The sequence below is a fragment of the Meleagris gallopavo genome, chromosome 11 (genome assembly GCF_905368555.1).
Source record: "Meleagris gallopavo chromosome 11, MGAL_WU_HG_1.1, whole genome shotgun sequence".
Lineage (NCBI taxonomy): Eukaryota > Metazoa > Chordata > Aves > Galliformes > Phasianidae > Meleagris > Meleagris gallopavo.
The window spans coordinates 5,566,554-5,588,834 of record NC_139414.1 but is presented as its reverse complement, the minus strand read 5'-3'; the positions used below and the strand labels follow the sequence as shown (position 1 = coordinate 5,588,834).

The following is a 22,281-nucleotide window of genomic DNA, read 5'->3' as shown; positions in this document are numbered from 1 at the left end:
CTCTACTTATAATAGCATCAATTTTTATTTATCTTTTCCCTCAATAATTTTCACCTAATCATTTTTTTCCTTTTTTTTTTTTGCTTGATACTTCCCTCCTATTTAAGTTTCTTTCCTACTTTATCTTTCTGTAACATCTACCATTTACAAATCTTTCATTCCAAAAGCACAAATTCTTTGTTTTTGTCTCCTCTTCTGTGAGAAGAGGTGCAAAATACACACATCTGCACAAATAGGGCACAGCTCAAATTGGACACCAAGCAGTTTCCCCAGCTAAAGATTAAAATGAAGACATTTTGAAATTCTGACACTTCAAAAATCATCCCAGCGAAGCTGATATGCTTTGTTACACAGGACAGTAAGAGCACATCATACCAATGTTTTGTTTTGCCAGAGGTTTCCCTCTGAATATTGATAATCTTGAAAGCTTTCTCCTCACAGATTAAGCTGGATGTACCTGAGAAGAATCCAAACTGCCAGACATAACCATGCTACAGTCAACAGAAAGGAAAGGAATCAGAATATTTTTGTATCAGTAAAACATCAAGTGCGTTAAAGTCAATACTACAGCTATTATGTCTTAAAAGAAGGCACAGCTGTCTTCATTTCGTACTGACAGGCACTTACTACTGACAAACTAGATATATGGAGCTTATTACATTTTCACATACCACATTCATTTACTTATATACAAATACTGTGATATTGATTACTTAATTAAAACATGCGGATGTTCAGAACTGTCCTAAGTCAAGATCTGCAAATATACATCATTTGACATGAATGTGTGTTTATTTGTAAATCTACCTACATATGCTTAGCATATTCGATTAGTAAAGCTAAAATTATGAACCAATAATACCAACAAAACTGCTGTGTCAAATTTGTAAAAAGAGTGAAAAATGCATATTTAAAAAAAAAAATACTTTCTGTGAACATTTTAAGCAAATAGGTATATGAAGAGCTAATGCTGAGAACTTCTACAGGTTCAAGTTCAATTTAAATAGAACTCATTTAATTCTAAGTTATGTTAATTATGACTGCTTAAGAAGTCCCAAAACTTAGCCATGAATAGAAACATTTGATTTAAAAAAAAAAAAATGAAAAAATAAAAAGTGGGCATCATAGACATCATAGTAGAATGAATTACTGTATTACTTAATACAGGAAAATATGTTTTAAAAATACACATAACAGTAAGTTTTGTTTTCTCCTAACACCAAAAGCTGGGAAAACAAAACAAACAAACAAAAACACTCCAAAATACTTCAGGTTAAAAACCATGCATAATTCAGCACTTAAATTGATTTTTAATCTTTTCACAATGCTTGGGGAAATATTTTATGATTCTGAATACCAAGGGTGATAAAGAATATTCCAAACAAAATCACAGCTTTTATATGCAGTCAAAAATAATACAATGGCTAACAGAAATCAGTTCTTTGAACTGGTGACAGGAATAGAAACTACCTCAAATACTATCAATTTGCATCTAAGTTTACAAGGTTTATCAAGGAAATGAAAAAAAAGTCACAAATTCTAGAAACTTTTAGTCATTAAAGGGACACAGAACACCTTTAAGACTTCAGGAGCTGGAACAAGGATCTGTACATCAGTAGATGTTGCTGTTGCTATGTTTTCCTATGTTCTTCCACTACCTTACAACCACATACATATTCCTTCCTACAAGCAGTTGTACATGTCGCTTAGACTGTGACTTTTTTTTTCAGAAATCACTGAGCCCTGGTAGAATCCCTTTTCTCTGATACCCACCAGAGACAAAGGGGATTTGTGATCTGTGTTACTATCTTTTGCAGTCTAGTCTGCAGATGAGTGCACTAAGATCGGCACTTAACTCTGCTGGTTTATAGTGATGTTTAACAACAAACTACAAAACAAGGGTATCTAGTTGAATTAAAAGCATCCAAGATATCCATGCCGCGTGGTACCATGTGTCTTTGTGCAAACCCCAAACCAGACTTTCTTCAGGCTTAAGCACAAAAAAAGAATCAGTCATAGCATTAAATGAGAATGACTAAATTTGCAAAAAACGTTTATGTCTCTTTTACTACTACTTAACTCATTCTCAGCTGCACCAGAGATACTATGCTCGTATCAGTGATAAAGATTAGCTGTTTTGCTGCAGCAATAGATTTATTTTGCTTTATAAGGTCATTTGATTTTATTTGATATTCCATTTTTCAAGTGCTAGCAATTAGGAAGATGAAGTCCATGATGAAAGTCAGTCCTGCATTTGCAGGAAGGTGTTTATGCATTAGAAATACATCATTTTTACAGAAGAGGATGGAAAAAAACAAGGTACCACTGCCTGCACTTTACTAGAAGAAACGACAACTCGATTTCAGGCTTCAGTCATCATTACCAGAGTAGTGGGTTCAAACAGTACTTTAATATTCAATTTTATATGAATAATCTTAATACTATTACACTTTCCATATTTGCAGATCTAACATTTATTTCCTACACAGCCACGAGCATAAAACAGATGATGTTCTCCTCCAGCAAAACTGGAGAGGCAGAGGACGTGTTGAGATTTTTATTCAAAATAAAGATTTAGTTGCTTGTAATTCTCAGTAGTAGTTTGGACGATCACATTTCCCCAGCAGCACTATTTTGTGCTACGTTTCTTAGACCAAAAGGTTGCAATGACGTCTATTTTTGTATCCAAAACACTACAACGGCCTTAGCTACCAGTGTAGCAATTACTTCTCCTTGGAAACCAGACATTTTATTTAAATCAGCCGTAAAAACTGAGTTTTATGCAGCTGTCCACACTTCCAAACACTCAGATACAGTAATAAGAAAATCCATGAACATTTCCCAGCTTTCTCTCTTAAACAAGCATTCCATGCAGCCACAGTGGTTACATTATTAATCTAGATAATTATATAGCAAACATGATTTCATTCAATAATTCAATTTTCTGATTAGAAATTCTTATCAAAGGAGATTTTGAAGCAAAGCTGTCTTCCTGATTAGAAGAGAGAATGAACTATAAAAAAACCATAGTGCTTCGTTGTTGTTTGTTTGTTTTTTAGTAGTGGTACATGCCAACTGAAGATCTGATCAGCTTCTTAGCATTTTCTTAAAATACCAAATTTAATCTTAGCTACATAAATGGGTTCTAGATTGTGGAAAACAGAATGTCAGGAATGAATGAAGAGGGTGGTGGTGTTTTTTCTTTTTTCCTCCACCTAAAGAGGAATAATTGTTGATCTGTCTTCATGAAATTCTACATTTTCCTGAAAAACTTCCTGAAGCAAGCAATAGAAAGCATTATTGGCAGAAAATGCCAATAGTCACAACACTGATATGAGTAAGTCTCTTTACAGAGAGTTAAATGGTCCTGGTTGCATTGGCATGACATCCTAATGCCAGTGATAAGGTTGTTATTTGATCCCATGCCTGTTGCATTACTGTGCAGAAACAGAAGAGAATGATGGGAAAAGAAGCCATAAAATGTTTGCGTACATATGTATACATACACACACATCTATTTCAAATTCAGACTAAGATGAAGAAAATGCAAGGTAGAAAATTCAAATGAACGTTATCATATGAAGCAGGAAGTATTGCATACATTACTGTCAACAGATTTATACCAGGAACATGAAAGGCAGTTTTATTTATATTATTATATTAATAATAGCCATTTGTTCAAACAGATTCTTCAGTATGTGTTGATGGTCACTAAATAATGAAATAAAAACTGGTGACTTCAGTGACTGTGTAGAATCTGTGACAGAAGGAAGAAATACAATTTGATTTCCCAGGTTCTCTGTGCTCTATTTCCTCTAAAGGAAGCTGATACATGCGTACCTGAGGTCAAAGAGGAAATTATGAGAATAATAATTCTTAGATGAGAGCAAGATAAAGTGAACATGACAGAAAACTGGCTGACAGGTGAGATGTGAGGTGGATAAATAAGCTGGCAGACCTTTCCTCAGTCAATTCAAGTTTTTGTTGACAACTAACAGAGGAGGGAAAATCTTGTCTCACTCCATTTCTAAGTTGTTTCCATTGTCAGCAAAAAAAGCATCTAATGCCTTAAGTGCAGAATACTAAAATATTAATTTCTATGCCCTAGTTTCATGCTCTATGCACCCTCCTGAAGTGTGATAAGTTACTTATTTTGTTTCCTTGATAAAAAATTGATTGATTCTGATCACTGCAAACCTCTTAAAAAGCCTATTTTTACTCAAGTATAAACTTAGAAGCCAGCACAACAAGGTGCACTGAAAAAGCAGAAAAGCAGTGGTCTGTATCACTAAAGAAATAGTTTTCAATGTTATACAGCATGATAGTAGTTTGTTCTATCAAACAAAAATTTGTCTGAAAATTGCACACAAGATGAAGACAAACTCAGAATAAATATTATGAAGACAGCATTCACAGAACTACTTGAAACATGCAACATCTATTTTCTTTTGTTTATTCAAGCTCCTGCTTCATAAAATTTACCTATTGAGTTATCAACCTCAAAAATTAATTAGAAATTAAGATCAGTACATCTTACTTCAGTACCTAAAAATCATTTCCTTTACAAGTAACTCAATTTTCACTTCTTTATTCAAAAGTTAGACCTTCATTTATAAAGCTGCTTTCATCTCTTTTTCGATTTTTACATATTTACCAAAAGAATAAATTTCCTATCTTCAAATTCTCACATTTTCATAATAAACCTAAATGATTTAATTTAAAAAGTTATGATTTATGTATGCTTTAGGCTTATCATGCAAAAAAGAGTCAATAACCAAGATAACTTAGGTCTGTACATCAGACCACAGTGAATAACCAGATTACATACAGACTTATGTGGATCTCCAGTTACAGTTTTTCTGCTGTGCTGTCACATATAATAAAAAAAAAAAAAAAAAAACCTCCAAAAAAATGCTCTTTCCAGTTACCAGTAAAGAGCATCTTGCAACATGTATCTTGTAAACTGAGGAACAAGACTATTTAATTTCCTATTCTCAACACTTACATCAACTGAGTGTTCACTTCTCCACTAACAAAGTTGAATTGCTCTGTGCATATTTTATAGCAGCTCTTCTCTAGAGTGAATGGATCAATATCACCAATGGATTTTGTAAAGGGCACTGTAAAGCTAACAGATGGTAACAGATGGGCCCAGTTCATCTGTTCAATTCAACAGTTCAATTCAAAGAGGTACTTTTAAATAAAAAAATACATACAATGCTTAAGGGGATACTCCTTTTCCACCATGTGATTTCTGTTGCCTTTCATGGTGCTGCTCCCAGTAAGGAGTTCCAAGCATCGGTTTTTACAAATAAGGCCAGCACTGCACTACCACAAATGAGCAAGTATCCACGGAACCCAACAGAGCTGCAGAATTTACCCCTTTGGTCTACGTATGCTTCACTGAGATACCACAGGAGCGAAGCACCACATGAAGAGCCCATCTGAAGAACAGTCCACAGCTCCAGTTAGATGCCCAATAGAATATAGAGGCCTTTCTGTCCTAAATAAAGAGTTCCTGTCCAGAACTACCTTGAAGTTGATGCTAATTTATTGCCACCATTTCAACTCTAGCATGTTCATTAATTACAGTATTTCATATAATTTCAGTACTCCAGACTCCTTACCAAATACATTTCTGTCTTTATTCATAGCTTTTCTCATTAATGTACCTGGAACCTCTGCAAAGCAAGCATCACAATAAGGAGCTGAAGACCTGTCAGATACAACTAAAATTTGTTAAATTTGTCACCTACACTAACAAATAAATCATGTACTAATAAACCTTTCAAAAATTATTTCAGCAGCTGGCTATATACACCCTGATGCTATATCAAAAAACCTGCAAAGGCCTGAACTGCTGTTGTTTTTAGTTATATTTACTGCTTCAGAATAACAGACACTTAAATGTCTTCACAGTACACATAAATGTTAATTTTAAATGCTTGAATAACATTTAGTTGAATAAATTAAATGAATTAAAATTTATTTAGAATAATGAATTAAATTTCAAGTTAAATATAACTCCTATGGAGATTACTTTCTACAGCGGGCTGGTCAATATTCTCATTCATTTATCCAAAGTAATTTCCTGTTGCTTTAAAACTAATAGAAAAAGGCAAATACATTATAATGCATTAGGATTTTTTTTAAATCAAGGAGTTAAATTCAGAAATTGAAAATTCAATCTTCTCACATTTTCAAATAAAAGTAATATAAATTTGTTTTGCAGTAGCCATGTCATCATGCTAGTTCCATGTCAATAAACCAGAGTCACATTCAATCACGTAACTAATCACCCCACAGAACGATTTTTTTCTTTCAATCTTTGTATCGTTTTATAATATTAACGTATAAGAAAATGTTAAGCGAAAGAAACAGACATATAATATGAATTACTTCATTACAAAAAATAGAGCAGCATGTGTGATTATGCAAGTTGATTTGTTGATTATGCAAGTTGATTTGGTCCAAAATGTGTTATACAAGTGTCAAAAACTATGCATTGTAAATACGTGTAACACATCTACCTATGTTTTATCTATACACGCCTTCATGAGTTTCCAGTAAGAGCAGAATACCTTCCAAGCTCAGTGCCATAAAACTGCATAAATAAAAGGGGAATTGCATTAAAAGAAAAGGCAAATCCATTTACAATCCATTAGACTCAAACATGCAGACATTGAGAAATAGACCAACAACTCAAAGAAAAGGAACTTGGCATCAAAAAAGTGACTGAAAGCTGCAGACATGGTTACTGGTTGGAGATTTCGTGTCATTGCAATACACTAGCATCTCCTCACAAATTATATCAGCTGAGTCCCAATTAGTTGGGCAGCTTTTGTGTTTGACATCACAACAGGAGCAGAAGGCAACAAGGACTCTGCAGCACCAGTGAGGAGGCTGAGTATAAAAATACTGTAGAAAACTAATACAAATAATGCATTCAGCAAGTTTTTGTTTGAACCTTCCTTATGATGAAAGTGTCCATAAAAAAGAAAAGCTAGAATTTTCATAATCAGTAACAAAATTCAGACAACAATTAATACTTGAAAAGCCCTCCTGACTAGTACTCCATAGGCACCTTTCCTCGCCAAATGATGTCTGCAATGTGATTGAAAGGTATCATTTCTGAATCAACCTACCACCTTGTTTTACTGATTGATAACTCCTGGTTGAACAGAGCCTAGGTTATACAATTGCTTGTGCAGAGAAAAAAAATATTTTTCAAGTGTTTTTCTTTTGTTTGTTTTTGGTGGTGGTGTCTTGGTTTATTTTCTAAAATGTTTGCTCTTTTGTCACTTAATACACAATCACCGGAGATCAAAGGAATAGAAAGAAAAATGGAATAGAGAGAATGTGCAGTAAAAAATCCATTATATCGGGTAAAAAAATCTTTCTTACATCTATTTAAAAGTAAATGAATATATTCAATTAACTTGAAACAAACAGATGTCCACCAGCATGACATCTTTGAATCCCTACCAATTTCTTTCATAACCTCTCCTCTAAAAGTTTGTAAGAACAATTAACAAGGAAAATCAAATCCCACTGAGAAATTAAGCCCCAAAATGAATCAAAGGTAAGCAATACAGCTTCCTTTTAAAATTGTATCCAACTTGTGAAAGAACCTAATTAAAATACTTTAGCATGTCTAACTGTATTAATTGAATTTATCAAACCTGTTTACATTAGCAGGAGAGGACTAATAATAGTATCTAGTTATTTTTGATACACTAAAAGTAACCCACACTGAGTTAATGACAAAAAAAAATACTTAGCGGATATTCATTATCAAGGTTCACACAGGACATCTGGCATTTCAAGACTACTATGTGATTACAGTCAACACACAACTGCTATGCAAGGTAATACAATCTGGATGTGAACCATTGCCAAGGTAATCACTCAACACATTCCAGACATTTTGCCATAAGATGAACTGAAAGAGCCAATTTATTGTCAACTGTCCTCATTGTACTTTCTTCTGAATTGTACATAAATACATAAAGAGCATTTATGGCTAAGCAGTCATATAAAAGTTTAATAATGGGCATTAGGGATTTTTTATTTATAACATAGCTTTTAGGCCTTCATTTTTGTGCACATTCAATGTAGTCATACTAGTTAAGAGTAAAAAAGAACAGTTCACACAGAAAGGCATAGCTTCTTTTTAAAATATGTTATTTTGATATATCAGTCTGAAACTTAAAGGAACACACAACACAGTGAAGCCGTCCTACTCATTTAAGAATAAATTGTAAGACACAGAACTTTGCTAGCTGACTTCAGCCAGGTCAGTGCTACAAGAGATACTTGTTCCCTTTCCCTTATCAAATGGCCTTGTCACTGCCAATGGAGGCATCTTCCCCAGTTCCAGGAAGCACACTGTTTCTGATAAAGCATTAGCACAAGCTCAAATAACTTCCCACAGCCTGTCTAGCAATTTAATTTCTGAGAAAAAAAAAAAAAAAAGAAAAAGAAAAAAAAGAAAAAAAAAAAGAAAAAAAATCCAAGTCATAGAACCACAGGCTTACAGGGTTTGTCAGGCAGAAAAGGACTCAGGATGTCTCTGGGACAACACCCTGCTCAAAGCAGGGACAACTGTGAGGTCATGCCAGGTTACTCAAGTTTCTATGAAGTTAGGTCTTGAAATCCTCTTAAGATGTTAGTGCTTCAGAACCTGACTGTCCAGTCTGAAACTTTCCTGTTTCAATCTGTCGTCTTTCCTCCTTCGACCACAATGACCCCCAGCTTATTCCTCTCAATTTCCTCCTAAATAGGTACCAAGGGAGATTTCTCCAAAATCTGATTATTCTTCAGGCTAAACAAGCCCAGTTCCCTCAATTTCTCCTCATTGGTAAGTGTTCCAGCTCCATAACCAGCATCACTATGAAGACTTTTGTATAATAGCAGGCCCAATCACTTCTGAGCATTAATATTTATCTATTTTCCAAATTAGGGTCAAATTGTGATTATGATGGACATGAGCTGACTTATGCCTCTGTTCCCTGAGTTTCATGTTTTACTAAATTTGCACAGTGTAGCTGTACTATTGACTTCATATAGGAAAGGTAGAATAAAAAGAATAGTCTACAAATAAAAAAAACTTTGAAATTCTTTTTTTTAACCAACTCGAATAATCTTTTATATGTACAGTAAACGTAAGATGCACCCCAATAAATAGAAATAAAAGCTAATAATCTAAGAGAAAAAGGCAGCTTACACCCACTTTCTGCCAGGCTCCTTCTCACATCCACTGTATAAAGCAGTAGAGATGACTGTGCAACAGCTGAAATAAGGACCTTGACAAGTGAGCAGATCAGATATATTTCACAGTTAGTATTTCCACACACCATGGCTACATAAATTCCAACCAATCTCTCCAGATTAGCAGATATTTGCAAGCATATGTGATTATTATTATTTTTTTAAATCCTTTGAATCCTTCTATAACAAAATTCCAGAATGAAAACCTAGAAAAACCTAGCTGTTGTAAGTAGCAATTCTGTTGTTCTCAACACATCTCCTTAAAATAACAGCAAATTCTTGCACAAGAACTCAACTTCTTACTGTCTTCCTTTATTTCAGTGGGATAAGTATCATTCACAACATCCCAGTGACATTTCCCTATGCATTTAACACCAGAAAAAAAAAAAGAAAAAAAAAAAAAACCTGGAAAGCAATTCTTTACATCTTTACATCATGAGTTGCGTATTCACAGTAAATAACAGGATATTTTTTCTCTTGATATTAATAGCCAAGTGTAGACAGAGAACTACTTGGGGATAAGATTAGCTATGTTATCCCATACTTTTAGTTAAAAAAATAAAAAAAAAAAAAAAATTAAGTCTTCCTCTCCTCTCCCTCCTCCCAAACCCCAAAGAAAAGGACAGTTACTTCTTCCTTGACATAACAGAACCCCAAGACTAAGTACTCACATTATTAATGTTATTATTTTTAACACTTGAGAAGTAACAGCCAAAACATGCCTACACAATGCTTGTTTTTAACCTTCTGTAACAGCACATCACTTCCTTACCCATTCCACTATTGCTAATACTTTCTCTCTTTAGGTTTCAACCCTAGCTCTGCACTGTGTTGTTAATTTGTCTGCCTTGTTGCCTCAGAGCTGATGGTGCCAGTGACAGCCACACAGACAGAGCTGTGCAACTATGATGATACACATCTCTAACAGGATTGTTAGCTCAGGTTCAATATCCACACTAATCCAATTGCACAGGTTGGATCTACATCATACATACTACACATGTAAATAATAAAAGGTTATGGGTGAGAAAACAGTGGCATCTGGGGATAGCAAGTCCTCTTGTCCTTGGTGTTGCAGAAGACTACATTCAGTGCTGCATAGTTATTGAGACACAAGGATATAGATCATTTAAATAAATCACTTTATATTTAAACTGAAAATTCAGATATAGTGTTCAAACATACATAAATATAAAAGTAAAACTGCATTGCTTAGAGTCACTGTACGTTGTTGTCTCCTTACAGATGGACACTGTCAGCACAAAAGACAGACTACTACAATATCAGTGAGTTTGGTTTTACCAGTTCAAGATGTTTCACCCCTAGAAACATTTCTAAAAAGGTGTTTATCATCAGTAATTTACATGCCTGTACTATCTTCACCAGTTTATTGAGATGCAGTGCAAATATTTTTATCAATTAATAATTGTTGATAAATTAAAAACATTCTTTGATTATTTCATTTTATTTTCCAATTTTCACGAGAGAACTTTTGTGTAAAATGTAAAACTTAAATGAACTTTGAAATTTTGCAACAAACACTTCAGCAAAAACATTTAGAAAATAACATGAATGTGGATGGATACCTAGAATTGCAAATAAAATTCAACTTCACTGATCACCTTCAATGGTCACTTAAGAAAATCTACATAAAATTCAAGGCAAATTTCTACAAAATGTAAAATACTGTGAAGTCAAGAATATAAGCATATTACAGCTAGCAATATAAGTTCATATAATAAAGTGGGAAAGTATGAAATGTGGTTTTCTGGAGTGTTCTACAAAATTTGCCAATTACAAAAACTTGTATGTTGTTGTGGTTTCATTTGATTTTGTTTTCATGTCTAGATGCAGTTCAAATAAAATAACTGCTTTTCAGAGTTGTCCATGACTTTACATTGCATTTTCATCTTTCAAGATGAATCTTACAGGCAGAGCTGAAGTTCGTGGTTTTTTTGGTTTTTTTTTGTTTGTTTGTTTTTGTTGTTGTTTTTTGTTTTTTGTTTTTTTTAAAGCAAACTTTTTTAGCAGAAGGGTCTGATAAGACTGCATCTCCCACTTTCAGGGACACAGGAATTACAATTCCCACAATTCAATTCATTTGAATTTGGAAAGAGAACTTCTGTAATAAACTTATACATAGTAAATAATTCTAAACATTGACAACATTAACAAGTTTTTAAATTTGGGATTTTTTTTTTTTTTTAATTAAATGAAATGGTATTCATATGGAATGGATTAACGGGCTTCAGGGCTTCATAAGGCTCAAAGAAGGTGTGAGATGCAGAAACTACATCTGTAGTGTAGCAGCAGTTACCAACAGTGAGACCTACAGGTCTAGCAATGCCAGGACATTCCATTTTGGTTCGTCTCTCTAGAGATGAGTGTCTAGAGCAGCCCTGAAGTTTAATGATAGACATTATTTTTCTTGCAACTTCAGTAATGACTTCCTTTAATCAAACACTTGTTTAATTAATTAGTTAGCATGATGCCGCAGCTCCATAAAATTTCAAATTCTTTCTCTGTCTTCACTTGCAGGTCCGTACATCCACTGCAATATCCTACCACAATTTTCCCAAACATTATAAAGAAAACTATTCAAAGCAGCTTCAAATTCATTTTTAAAGCAATAAGCCTAAAATTTTCCATTCCTTTCCATGAGCCTAAAAGCCCAATAGAATATAATCAGACCATAATTATTCAGTTACTTTACTTGCTTCTCTCTAGCTACACATAATTTATCATTTTTAGTTGTAACAAAGTTTATTTCAATGTTCTCTTTCATTACTGTTTTCATCTGCCAGAAGCACCTTACCCTCACTTGTTCATGCATTAAATTCTGAATTTCTTCCTAACTTTACTTATTCTTATAATGACAGACCACTCAGGAACTTCTAAAAGAGCTATCAGAACAGTGAGTTCTTGAAACATCAGTCTTTATTTGAGACAGGAACGTGGCCTACTTCTTTCAATACTATCAAAAAAGTAATAAAGGCTGTCAAATCTAATTGGAAAAAAATTCAATTAAAAAAAAAAAAACACCTGCAAAATCTTTCTCTATGACTTTCACGCAGGGACTGACCAATAGAGGTCACCACATCTATCACTGTAACCTTATACTGGATGGCAACTGCCCTCTGGTTGAAGCTGAACTGACTGAGCTGCTGCCCATCTCTTAATCTGCCTTTGATTTTTATCACAATGAAGAGGTTCTTTTATATTATTTTTAAAGACTACATTTGTTATGAACAACAATAATATTCCATGGATTAATTTATAGTTCAGATTTTTTTGATCGTGCATCATTTCCAAAGGGAAAAAAAAATATTTATCATCAATATATTCATAAAAGTGACAGCATGTTTTCTATCGTTGTAGATTAATGACAGTGGGAGTTAAAAAAGATGGTATTCAAAGTCACAATTTGAAGAGTAATTTTCCATATTTGTAACATTGTAAAAAAAAAAATGTTTCTGTTACCAAGCCACTGCTTATCGATAAAAGCAAGCAAGTAAACAAGAAGGATAGACAGCTTCACAATTTTGAGCAGAGAAATGGGATTTTATATTCAAGCCCTTGGATATAAGCAGACTCACTGGGTTTTGCTGTGATGCTACTGAGCATACACACTTATACAAACTGCTAAAATAACAATGATTACTTGGGAGAGTTTGTGGACGCAGTCAGAAGTTAATGAATATTCAGAAATTCTTACATGTTTGTACTGTCTACTCATTCTTTACTGTGGTTTTAGCACAGCCAAAATATTAGTGAGAGGCTGGAACTCCACCTGCAAACAAGGCCTGACTTGCAATTGCCTGAGACAGAGTACTTGTGTACTTAGAGCCATGAAGGGATAGACTTGACCTTTTTTTGAAAAGGCTATCTGTAAGTCTACCTGGAATGTAAGAGAAGCTTAAGACTTAACGGGGACAACTTACTGAGATAAAATTATCCAGCTTATCCTTGGTACAACACACTGGACTCACACAATTGTATCAGCCTAATAAGGGTGATACAGTGAAGTGTTAGGAGCTTCACCTCCAAGGTGAAAAGGCATTAATCATCACCTCATGCTCTGAAAGTCACCTCCTATTTCTCTGCTTCACTTCTCTATCAGTTACACAATGAACAGCCAAAGTTCTGTGCTATTTAAAATGTTTATAGTGCTCTTAAGGAGTGACATGAAGGGCTATTGCTGAAAAAAAAAAAAAAAAAAAAAAAAAAAAAAAAAAAAGAAGAAGAAGAAGAAGAATGGGAATAATGTCTTCTGCCTATCTCCAGCAAATAGGACAAAATCTAATAGGCTAAAATTGCAGCATGGAAAGCTCAAGCTAAGCATCATGAAAAACAGTGAGTATGGTAAAGACTGGAAGAGATTGCCTAGGGATTCTGTTGTATCTGTGTTGGTAGAGATCTTTAAGATTAGGACAGAAAACTATTTGTCAGGAATAACATAAGTATAATAAGGCCCTGCCTTGGGTTTTTTTCTGACCCATTTTTGCACATTACTGATAAAACAGAGTTGCTGTTAATGAAATATATACAGTTGTCCTTTCAAAATAGCATTCCAAAGTTGTACAGCATTTTGTGACAGTTTCTTGCCATCACAGAAACATACCATTGTCAAATTGATTCAGCTGATCTCACCTTGTTTGTAGCTGAACCACTCTTAAGTGCAAAACCATTCAAGTCAAAGCCCTGAAGTGGTTTCCAACTGACCCCAAAGGTCTGTTTTATGTTTCATCTTTGTAAGAGATTCCACTGGATTGGTGTTTATATTTATGATTCCCCAAATGGATTTTCCTAAATTAGATAATAAGTCAGCCCATTCTACAACCAAGACTATGTTTCTTAAAAGGAGAACAGAAGGTCTATTCTACATTTCTACAGAACTTGCTGTTTCTTCATCATTGGGTTTTTTGTTGTTGTTGTTGTTTTTTGTGATACCTTGCATATTCAGGATGTTAACACTTAAGCATTTAACAATTCATGATAGTATTTTCAAACTGTCCTTCAAAACTATGTGTATAGAAAGAAGAAACTTGGATAACCAAAAAAAAAAAAAAGACACAGGTATGCTGATATCATGATAGTTCTAAGAACCATGGTTTTATATATACTCTATCACACAATTCAGAATGAATTAAAGAGCCTAAAAGACAGTTCACTGTAATATTGTGAAATTCTTCACGCTCCAGTTATGAAACAGGCTGATCATATTTGTCAGCCAGCATTTTCAGAGACCAAATTAAGAGTTTTCTATATTTCCTGTCAATCCTCCCTAGAAACACAGACCTATTGAGGGGGCAACTGCACAGATTTATTTATCCTGTCATCATTTTTACTTCAGATGTAAGAGAGCAGAGAAAAGCAGCGCTGAATGCATTTTCTTTTGTGACCACTCCGTCAAAAGGGGATTGACATGCACCATAACGTCTGTATAATGCTAGAAGGATTTGACAAGACAGTAAAAGAGGCACAAGTATTCAGAGCAATGTTAAAGTTTCCAGAAGAGAAAACAGAAAAACTAAGAGCAGGTATAAGCCACAACTAATGAAAACAAAACAAAACAAAAACAACCAACAGAAAAATTAGTATAGAAAACAAAACCACTGGGAGCAAATAAAAATCATGGACAAATACCAAATGTCTTAATAACTTAGTGCTGCTAAGAGCAGATTAAAGATTCTTCGCTGAGAAGCAATGCATGAAATGCATATGCTGTATGCGCACCACGATAGTTGAAAGGAGGAAGGTACTTTGCTCAAAGGATCTCTAATAATACACAACTAAGACCAGTTCCAGGGTACTCTTGCTGACCTCTGAGATCTTACACTGAATGGTATGAACAGCCCTTTCTTGGTTCTTTTAAGTCAAGGCTGAATTTGTTGTGTAAGGAAAAAAAAAAAAACAAACAAAACCAAAGAATCTCATTCTCTGCTAGCATCTGCTATTAGCAACATACATCTTGTTATCACTATAATCCCAGAGACCACAGTGCTACACTATCTGCAGATATCTCGGTCCTCAAAACTAACTTTGATTTGTAAAGCATAATGCAGATTTAATTTGGAGATAAAACCTCTGACACATGGTTCCAGGGCACTGAATTTGAGATTGAAAGAATTGAAAATTGAAATTTCAAAGAAGACGTCCCATCCACTGCAGGGGGTTGGAACTGGGTGGGCCCTATCTAAACCAGGATTCTGACCAAACTTCCTTTTTACTAAGGACCTGATTGACACAACAGCTTTGTTGCGCCCAAATTTTGTTCCTTCTGAAAGGGCAGCATCTTCATGTTAAGTTTTAAATGCATTAAAGAAAGCTGAGAAAATAGAAAATGGCAAGAGTTACTGCTTCTTCCTACATTGTAAGGCAAGCTGAGCGATGCAACGAAGGCTGGAACCTCATTTGAACTATTACAGCAACTATAACTCCAGAGGAAGAAACTACATACTTTTAAGCTTAATACATCTTGTTCAGGGAGATCCAAGCAGATATTCAAGTGTAAGCCAGAAACTCTGCCCTGACACATTATTGATAGAGTCCATTTTTAGGAAAAACAGTTAATGGAAAACTGTTTCAAAAGGCTGAAGTTTTTTCAAACAACTAAATAATAAAAATATTAATAGGGCAAAAGTGAAGGAACAGTCAGAGCTCTGATTCTCTGGAACAATTCTGGTACAATTTGAGGCCCTATCTCAAGTACTGTGGTCGGTTTTGAGCCCCTCATTACAAGTAACACATTGAGGCCCTGGAGTGTGTCCATAGAAGGGCAATGAAGATGGTGAGGGGTAGGATGTAATGTAGGACTTCTCCATCCTACATTAAAATACTACTAAATGTCAGGCTAGTGAGTATCGCTAATCTCAGCTGTGTACATTTTCAGTTTGCTCCTACAATATATAATCATACAAACTGAATTTTTCACAGAGACCTATAATAACACTAAGGATGTTATGAAGCCAAATGAAATGGCATGACAGTAAAGTCTAAACTTAAGATAGAAATAAGAATAAATGTTACTTCAACAAATTAAAGAGCCTTTTATAAAAGAATGTACAGGGGTATTTCAAAACAGATAGGGAATCCAGGCCCTTTGAGGGAACAATGGGTTCAGTCAGAATTATAATGTTACGTCTAGACTGTAGACCATAAGGCCAAAAGCAAATGAGTAAGTGGAAATGACCTGAAATATTAATGCCAGGGAATATACACCATGTATTTTCCTTCCTAGACCCCATAATGCTTCTGAAATATAAATAAAAATCAATAAATGAAGAAGCTAGATTAAAACTATTAACTAAGCTAACCTTTTAAATCACACAAGTCTGTGTGTGCAAGTTCAGTATTTCAAAGGATGATATTCTACAGGAAAGGTAAATCATTAACTCAAGAAAAATATGTTGATTATCCCAACACAAGGAACAAATTAAGTTATCAAACAATTAGCACACATTTTGAGTAAGTATCAGTAGAAATAGCACATAAGTAACATTCATATAAGATTCCCAAGGGAATACAAGTGAAAGAGGCAATAAGATAAGTATTCATACCAATAGAAGACTCTCCCCTAAATGAAAAGGAGATTTTTAATTGTGAAAAGATCTAATTCCTAAATAGCTGTAGCTAAAGATTCCATAAATTAATCCTTGAAAAAATAAAATTTACTACTGTTTTTCACAAACATTTGAAAGAATGAATTGCATATACATGTGAAAGACAGAACTAAAAAAAAAAACCAACAAACTACACAAATATATTATAGACAACTGCTTATCAAATGAAATCTTATTCCACAGTTTTTATTTTAAAATAGAGTAGCATCTTAATGAACGCATAAACAAATAACTTGGAAACTAGTTTTTTTCTTTCGTTTCTTCGCTTAAAAAATAGTTTGTGAAACCCTGAGAGCATCTATGTATGAAATACTCCTGCTCTAACTATAATTAGCATGTCCCACTTAGAGGTAGCTTCCTTATCTTTGAATGCATATTGATTACTTCTCCAATAGCACGTAAATCAATGTCACTGAAACTGATATACAGTATTGGGTACTCAGATTGTTATGGCCATACTAGATGCTCTTCGAGGTTTTTACCTCTGACTAAATTCACCTGAGTGTCCTCCACTGAATTTCCCCCAATGAATATGTATTTGAGGAAGAAACATATTCTGTGAGGCCAAGAACCAGGGAGCACCATGAGTCAAAAATCAATCTTGATCTTAAAATGGAGTTAAGCATATAAAAACATTAGTAAATCTCTGTCTTGCATGAAATTAGTTTATCCCATTATATGCTTTTGGAGAAAATAGCTAATAATTCTTACATGATATTATAAAATACTTTTTGGGCCAAGTACTTACTGCTTCCTGAACCTGATTGTATTTCACAAGAACATTCTGAGGCTATTCATAGAATATTTCACTAGCTCCTTTGCTTATGCAAGATAAATATTCTTAAACAATAAAATATTTTTAAGAAATAGATGTTTTTAGGATCTTTATAACAGCTGTAAAACCTTAACGTATTCCCATATCTTCACAGCAAATACCCTTAATAAGGCAGAGAATTTAAGAGCAAACTTAGCTGGATATGCAAAAGTACTCTTTTCTGTTAAAGTACACAGTATGACAGAATAAGTGTCGGGTTAATACAGGTTAAAACTTCTATAGAGCATACATCTATCATACAGTAATCTTAGCAAAAATCTTCAAAACCTCTATTACATTTTCTGTCCAAATCTTGACAGTTATGAAGTACTAACATTGTAATATAAAATTTGAGCTCCTTTTAAATATCTTTCATGGAATTTGCCCACAGCCAGGTTTGGACCAGGGTGTGACACAGAAAGATAATAAGTTATTATTTATAAACAGAATTAACTACGTATGATTACTTTAGGCAACTGTAATGACAAGTTTCTGTAAAATGTATTCAAATTTCATTATATGATTCCCATGTTTTCATTAAAAAAAGGTTAATGGTGTAAGCCTACTGTTTTATAATCACTTCTGCTTCACAACAAAAAAAACAGACACACATCTTATTTCAAGGTCTATGAGCCAATGGTCAAGTCCTGAGTATTCAAACCGTACTCAAGTTGAAACTAGATGATCATTGTGGTCCTTTTCAACCCAGGCCATTCTGATTCTATCATTCTATGAAACACAGTCTCTAAACATGTACTTCAGATTACATTCTCTCTGTTCAACAAATTAATTTCTTATAAATGTTAATAACTTTATAATGCAAGTCCATACTCTCAAATACTGCTGCTAATGCATTTTCCTACCTGCAAAGGGAACAGGTGCATCCTTATCCAAAGCAACAAGAGGAGGATCCAAAATTACAGTATCATTATTTTCGGTTATGATTCCATGGTACGATGTCTCAATCCAGGGCTTATGCTTGTTCACTAAAGAAGAAAAATGATCAATTAATTTATAGTTCATACACCACTAGTTTATCTTATCTTCTTTGAAGAGAAAACATTTAACACATATCCAATATTACTATTCAAAAGTCACTTCCAAGGCCCAAGTTTCTTTATAAACATTCAAATGACAGTACAGGCATCCCTCCAATAAAGACACCAAAATAAAGAGCCAATTTTCAAAATGTTTTTAATGTGTTCCCAACTGTCCAACATAATTATGGTCAGATACTTTTAAAGGAATTGCTTTTGGTTGCAAAACTCTGATCCAATTAAAAAAATGTCCAAAGACATACAGCTTTTGCCAAGATTCAGAAGAAAGTAAAAAGGCAGGCAAGAATACTGTACTCCAGGCAACTACTCATTTTACATCTTTAGAAAAATACCTAAAAGTACTTCTGTATTCTGTACCTTGCAGAGAATAAACCATGCATCATCAGATTGTCTTACTCCTGAATGTTTTGAATGTGACCCTCTCTTAAAAACCATCCTCTATTTATTGACATGGTAACATGACTTGGTCTTCCTTTCTATTTTGTAAGCATCATAGCTTCGCTACACTTATAAAACACAACTTAGATCACACAGTCATCATCTGACTTTTACATTTTCGTAACTCCTATAGAAGTAATACAAATTGCAATTTGAAGCATGTTCTACCACAGGCATCAGTAAATACTGTGCTAAGCATGTCTCTCACACTACCACCAAGTCCAGATGCAAGATAATTTTCATACATATTGTTTAGTTGTGTGTATGAAACACTGAGAAAAACACCTGGTGAAGTAACAGAAATCATCCATCTCAAGACAAGACAGAAGATTGACACTTAAACAAAAATCAAATTTAACTAGCTAGGATTATTTAGAACCATCACAGAATTGCAGGAGTTGGAAGGGACTTCAAGAGATCACTAAGTCCAATCCTTCTGCTAAAGCAGATTCTCTACAATGGGTCACACAGGTCAGTGTCCAGACAACTCGAGTATCTTCATAGGAGACTCCATAACTTCTCTGAGCCACCTGTTCCAGCATTCCGTCACCCTTACTGTAAAGGAGTTTTGCATGTTTGTAGGGAACTTTCTATGTTCAAGTTTTAGACCATTGCTCTTCGTTCTATCGCTGCACACCACCAAGAAGAGCCTGGCTTCTGCCTTCCATCTTCCTTTAGATATTTACTAACATTAATTGGATTGCCCTTCAGTCTTCATTTCCCCACTCTAAACAGACCCAGGTCACTCAGCCTTTCCTCTTATGGGAGATGCTCCAGGCCCTCAATCATCTTTGTGACCTTCCTCTGGACTCCTTTTAGAAGAATCGCAGTATGACAGAATGGCTTGGGCTGGAAGGGACCTTTTAGATCACCTAGTTCCAGCCTCCCTACTGTAAGCAGTAACACCTCCCCCTAGTCCAGGTTGCTCACAGCCCCACAACAAACCTGGCGTTGAATGCATCCAGGAAGGAGGCATTCACAACCTCACTGGGCAACCTGGTCCAGCGTCTCATCACCCTCACAGTAAAGAACTTCTTCCCAATATCTAGTCTAAATCTTCCCTCTTTCAGTTTAAAACCATTTCCCCTCTTGCCCTGTTGCTAAATGCCCTTATTAAAAAAAAAAAAAAAAAAAAAAAAAAAAAAACCCTGCCGTTTTTGAACTCGGGGGCTGAGAATTAGACACAGTAGTGACATCAAAAAAAAACACAACTAGCAAACGCTCACTCAGACATACACACCACCAAACTCTTAGTTGCCTTGTCTTCAAAAACCCTCACACAAGAGCAGGTTTAATATTTCACTCAGAGAGCTTCTTTAAAGTGGAAAAAGTAGTTCTAGACATCAAAGACAACTGAGAAAGTTTGCTCGACAATTAAGAACTCTTTTGTTCCCTAGTCATTTGGAAAAAATAAATATATTTATGGCTAGCTGACGTTACATCTTTTTCCTGCTTGCTCCTTTCTATACTAGGTATTATCCACTAGTACTAGTATTTTCCACTAGGAAACTGTGGTCTCAGGAAGAATGATCTGAGGCTCTTTTAAAGCTGAATTATTCAATACTACTAGTAAAATGACAACTTTGAGTTAACTTATATGTTGGAGTATATATTGTTTCAGGAAAAGTTATACTAACTTTCCCCAGTTTTTTGCCCGTTTGCCAATAACTAAGCAAAGGAAAGATTAAACTGGGGATATATCAAGGAAATGTGGAAGGAAAGTAGGAAATTCAAATCTCTTTATTATGTAATGACTGGACACCCAGAAGGAGAAACTGGTGAGTTTATATAATGAAATCCTAGTTTGCAGGGCAGTTGAAGTGTTTTATATGTATTATTTGAATAGATGAATTGCCTCAGCAGAAATAGTTGTACACATAAATATGCTCCACTTGTAGTCCGATACCACTCCAAGAGTTTGATTGACAGAATAACAATCCATCTCTTGATTAAATGCAGATACAATTTAACAGTAATTGAATCAGTTTGAATGAAAAAGACAGTCCTTAAGCAACTAAAAATACCAAAGGCAGATTTTCCTCCTTCCTGCTTCTGTTAATTGCCTGAGCTTTTACAAACAAAGCAAACCAATAAAACAAACAAACAAAAAAAATTAACAACAAAAAGCATACTAAAATAATCAAAATAAATCTAAAAAAAAAAAAACAAATTCCTACAATCTATTCCTACAATAGATTCTGCATAATCATTTTGATGATGCTGTTGCTTAAGAAATCTGTCTCAGCATTCAGTGATTGCAACTCTACAAGCACTATCTTTTTTCCATTAGTGCCCCATGAGCTACAACAACAGGCAAATCAATGACAGCAACATAATTCTTTATATTACATTAGAGTACAAAGAGAAGAAAGTAGATTAAGAACAATTGCTACAATTTAGTCCTAGGCCTTGGAGACTGGCATAGCAGGAAGAAAGGAACAATAAAACAAAAGCAAAACACAATGGAAGTTCTAATTATTTACAAGTTCTAACAATGTGCTTCTCCAAAAGAACAGTTATGACTATGTGAGATTAATGTAACCTGTGGTAACTGGTTTTTAAAAAAAAGATTTCAAAAGTGTTTCATTCGTTCCTCCTCTAGCTACTGAGTCACATTTGAAGATATTTGAGAATTAAATTCATTTGAATATAAATCAGATATTTTTCTAGTGATGCCTGCTTTAAAAACATGTCATTTCTCCCCCTTATCTACTTTCTTTACTTTTTAATTAGTGTACTGAAATAAAGGCAGCACATGCAATGCATCCACTTATCAACTCTTCTTCCTTAGAGCAGGATATGTTCAAAACAAGATTTCCAGTAATTTGAGCAGTACCTCCTTTGACTCTCTTGTTTTCTAGCTCTGACATTCAATACAAGGGCTGCTCTGAAAGTAATGTAGAAAACTACACAAATCCTATGAGATGAATTTTTATATTTTTACCCTTCTGACAGATTTCCAAAACAATATTTGAATAGCAGATTATTAGTTTATTAATGTCCATGTGTATATAGATACATAATTATGCATACATAATTTTCATTTTGATCCTCATTTGGCTCTAAATGGCTCTAATCA

The 22,281-nt window shown here is 34.4% G+C and overlaps 1 protein-coding gene across 2 annotated transcripts in view; it reads right to left on the bottom strand.

Annotated features, from left to right (window-relative positions):
• Positions 1 to 22,281, bottom strand: part of CLSTN2 (calsyntenin 2) — a 313,998-nt gene that overhangs the window by 161,261 nt on the left and 130,456 nt on the right. For both annotated transcript variants that reach the window (XM_085233258.1, XM_085233257.1), the window contains exon 2: positions 18,570 to 18,692. In XM_085233258.1, the coding sequence (XP_085089384.1) occupies positions 18,570 to 18,692 (123 nt within the window). The remainder of the gene's footprint in view (positions 1 to 18,569; positions 18,693 to 22,281) is intronic.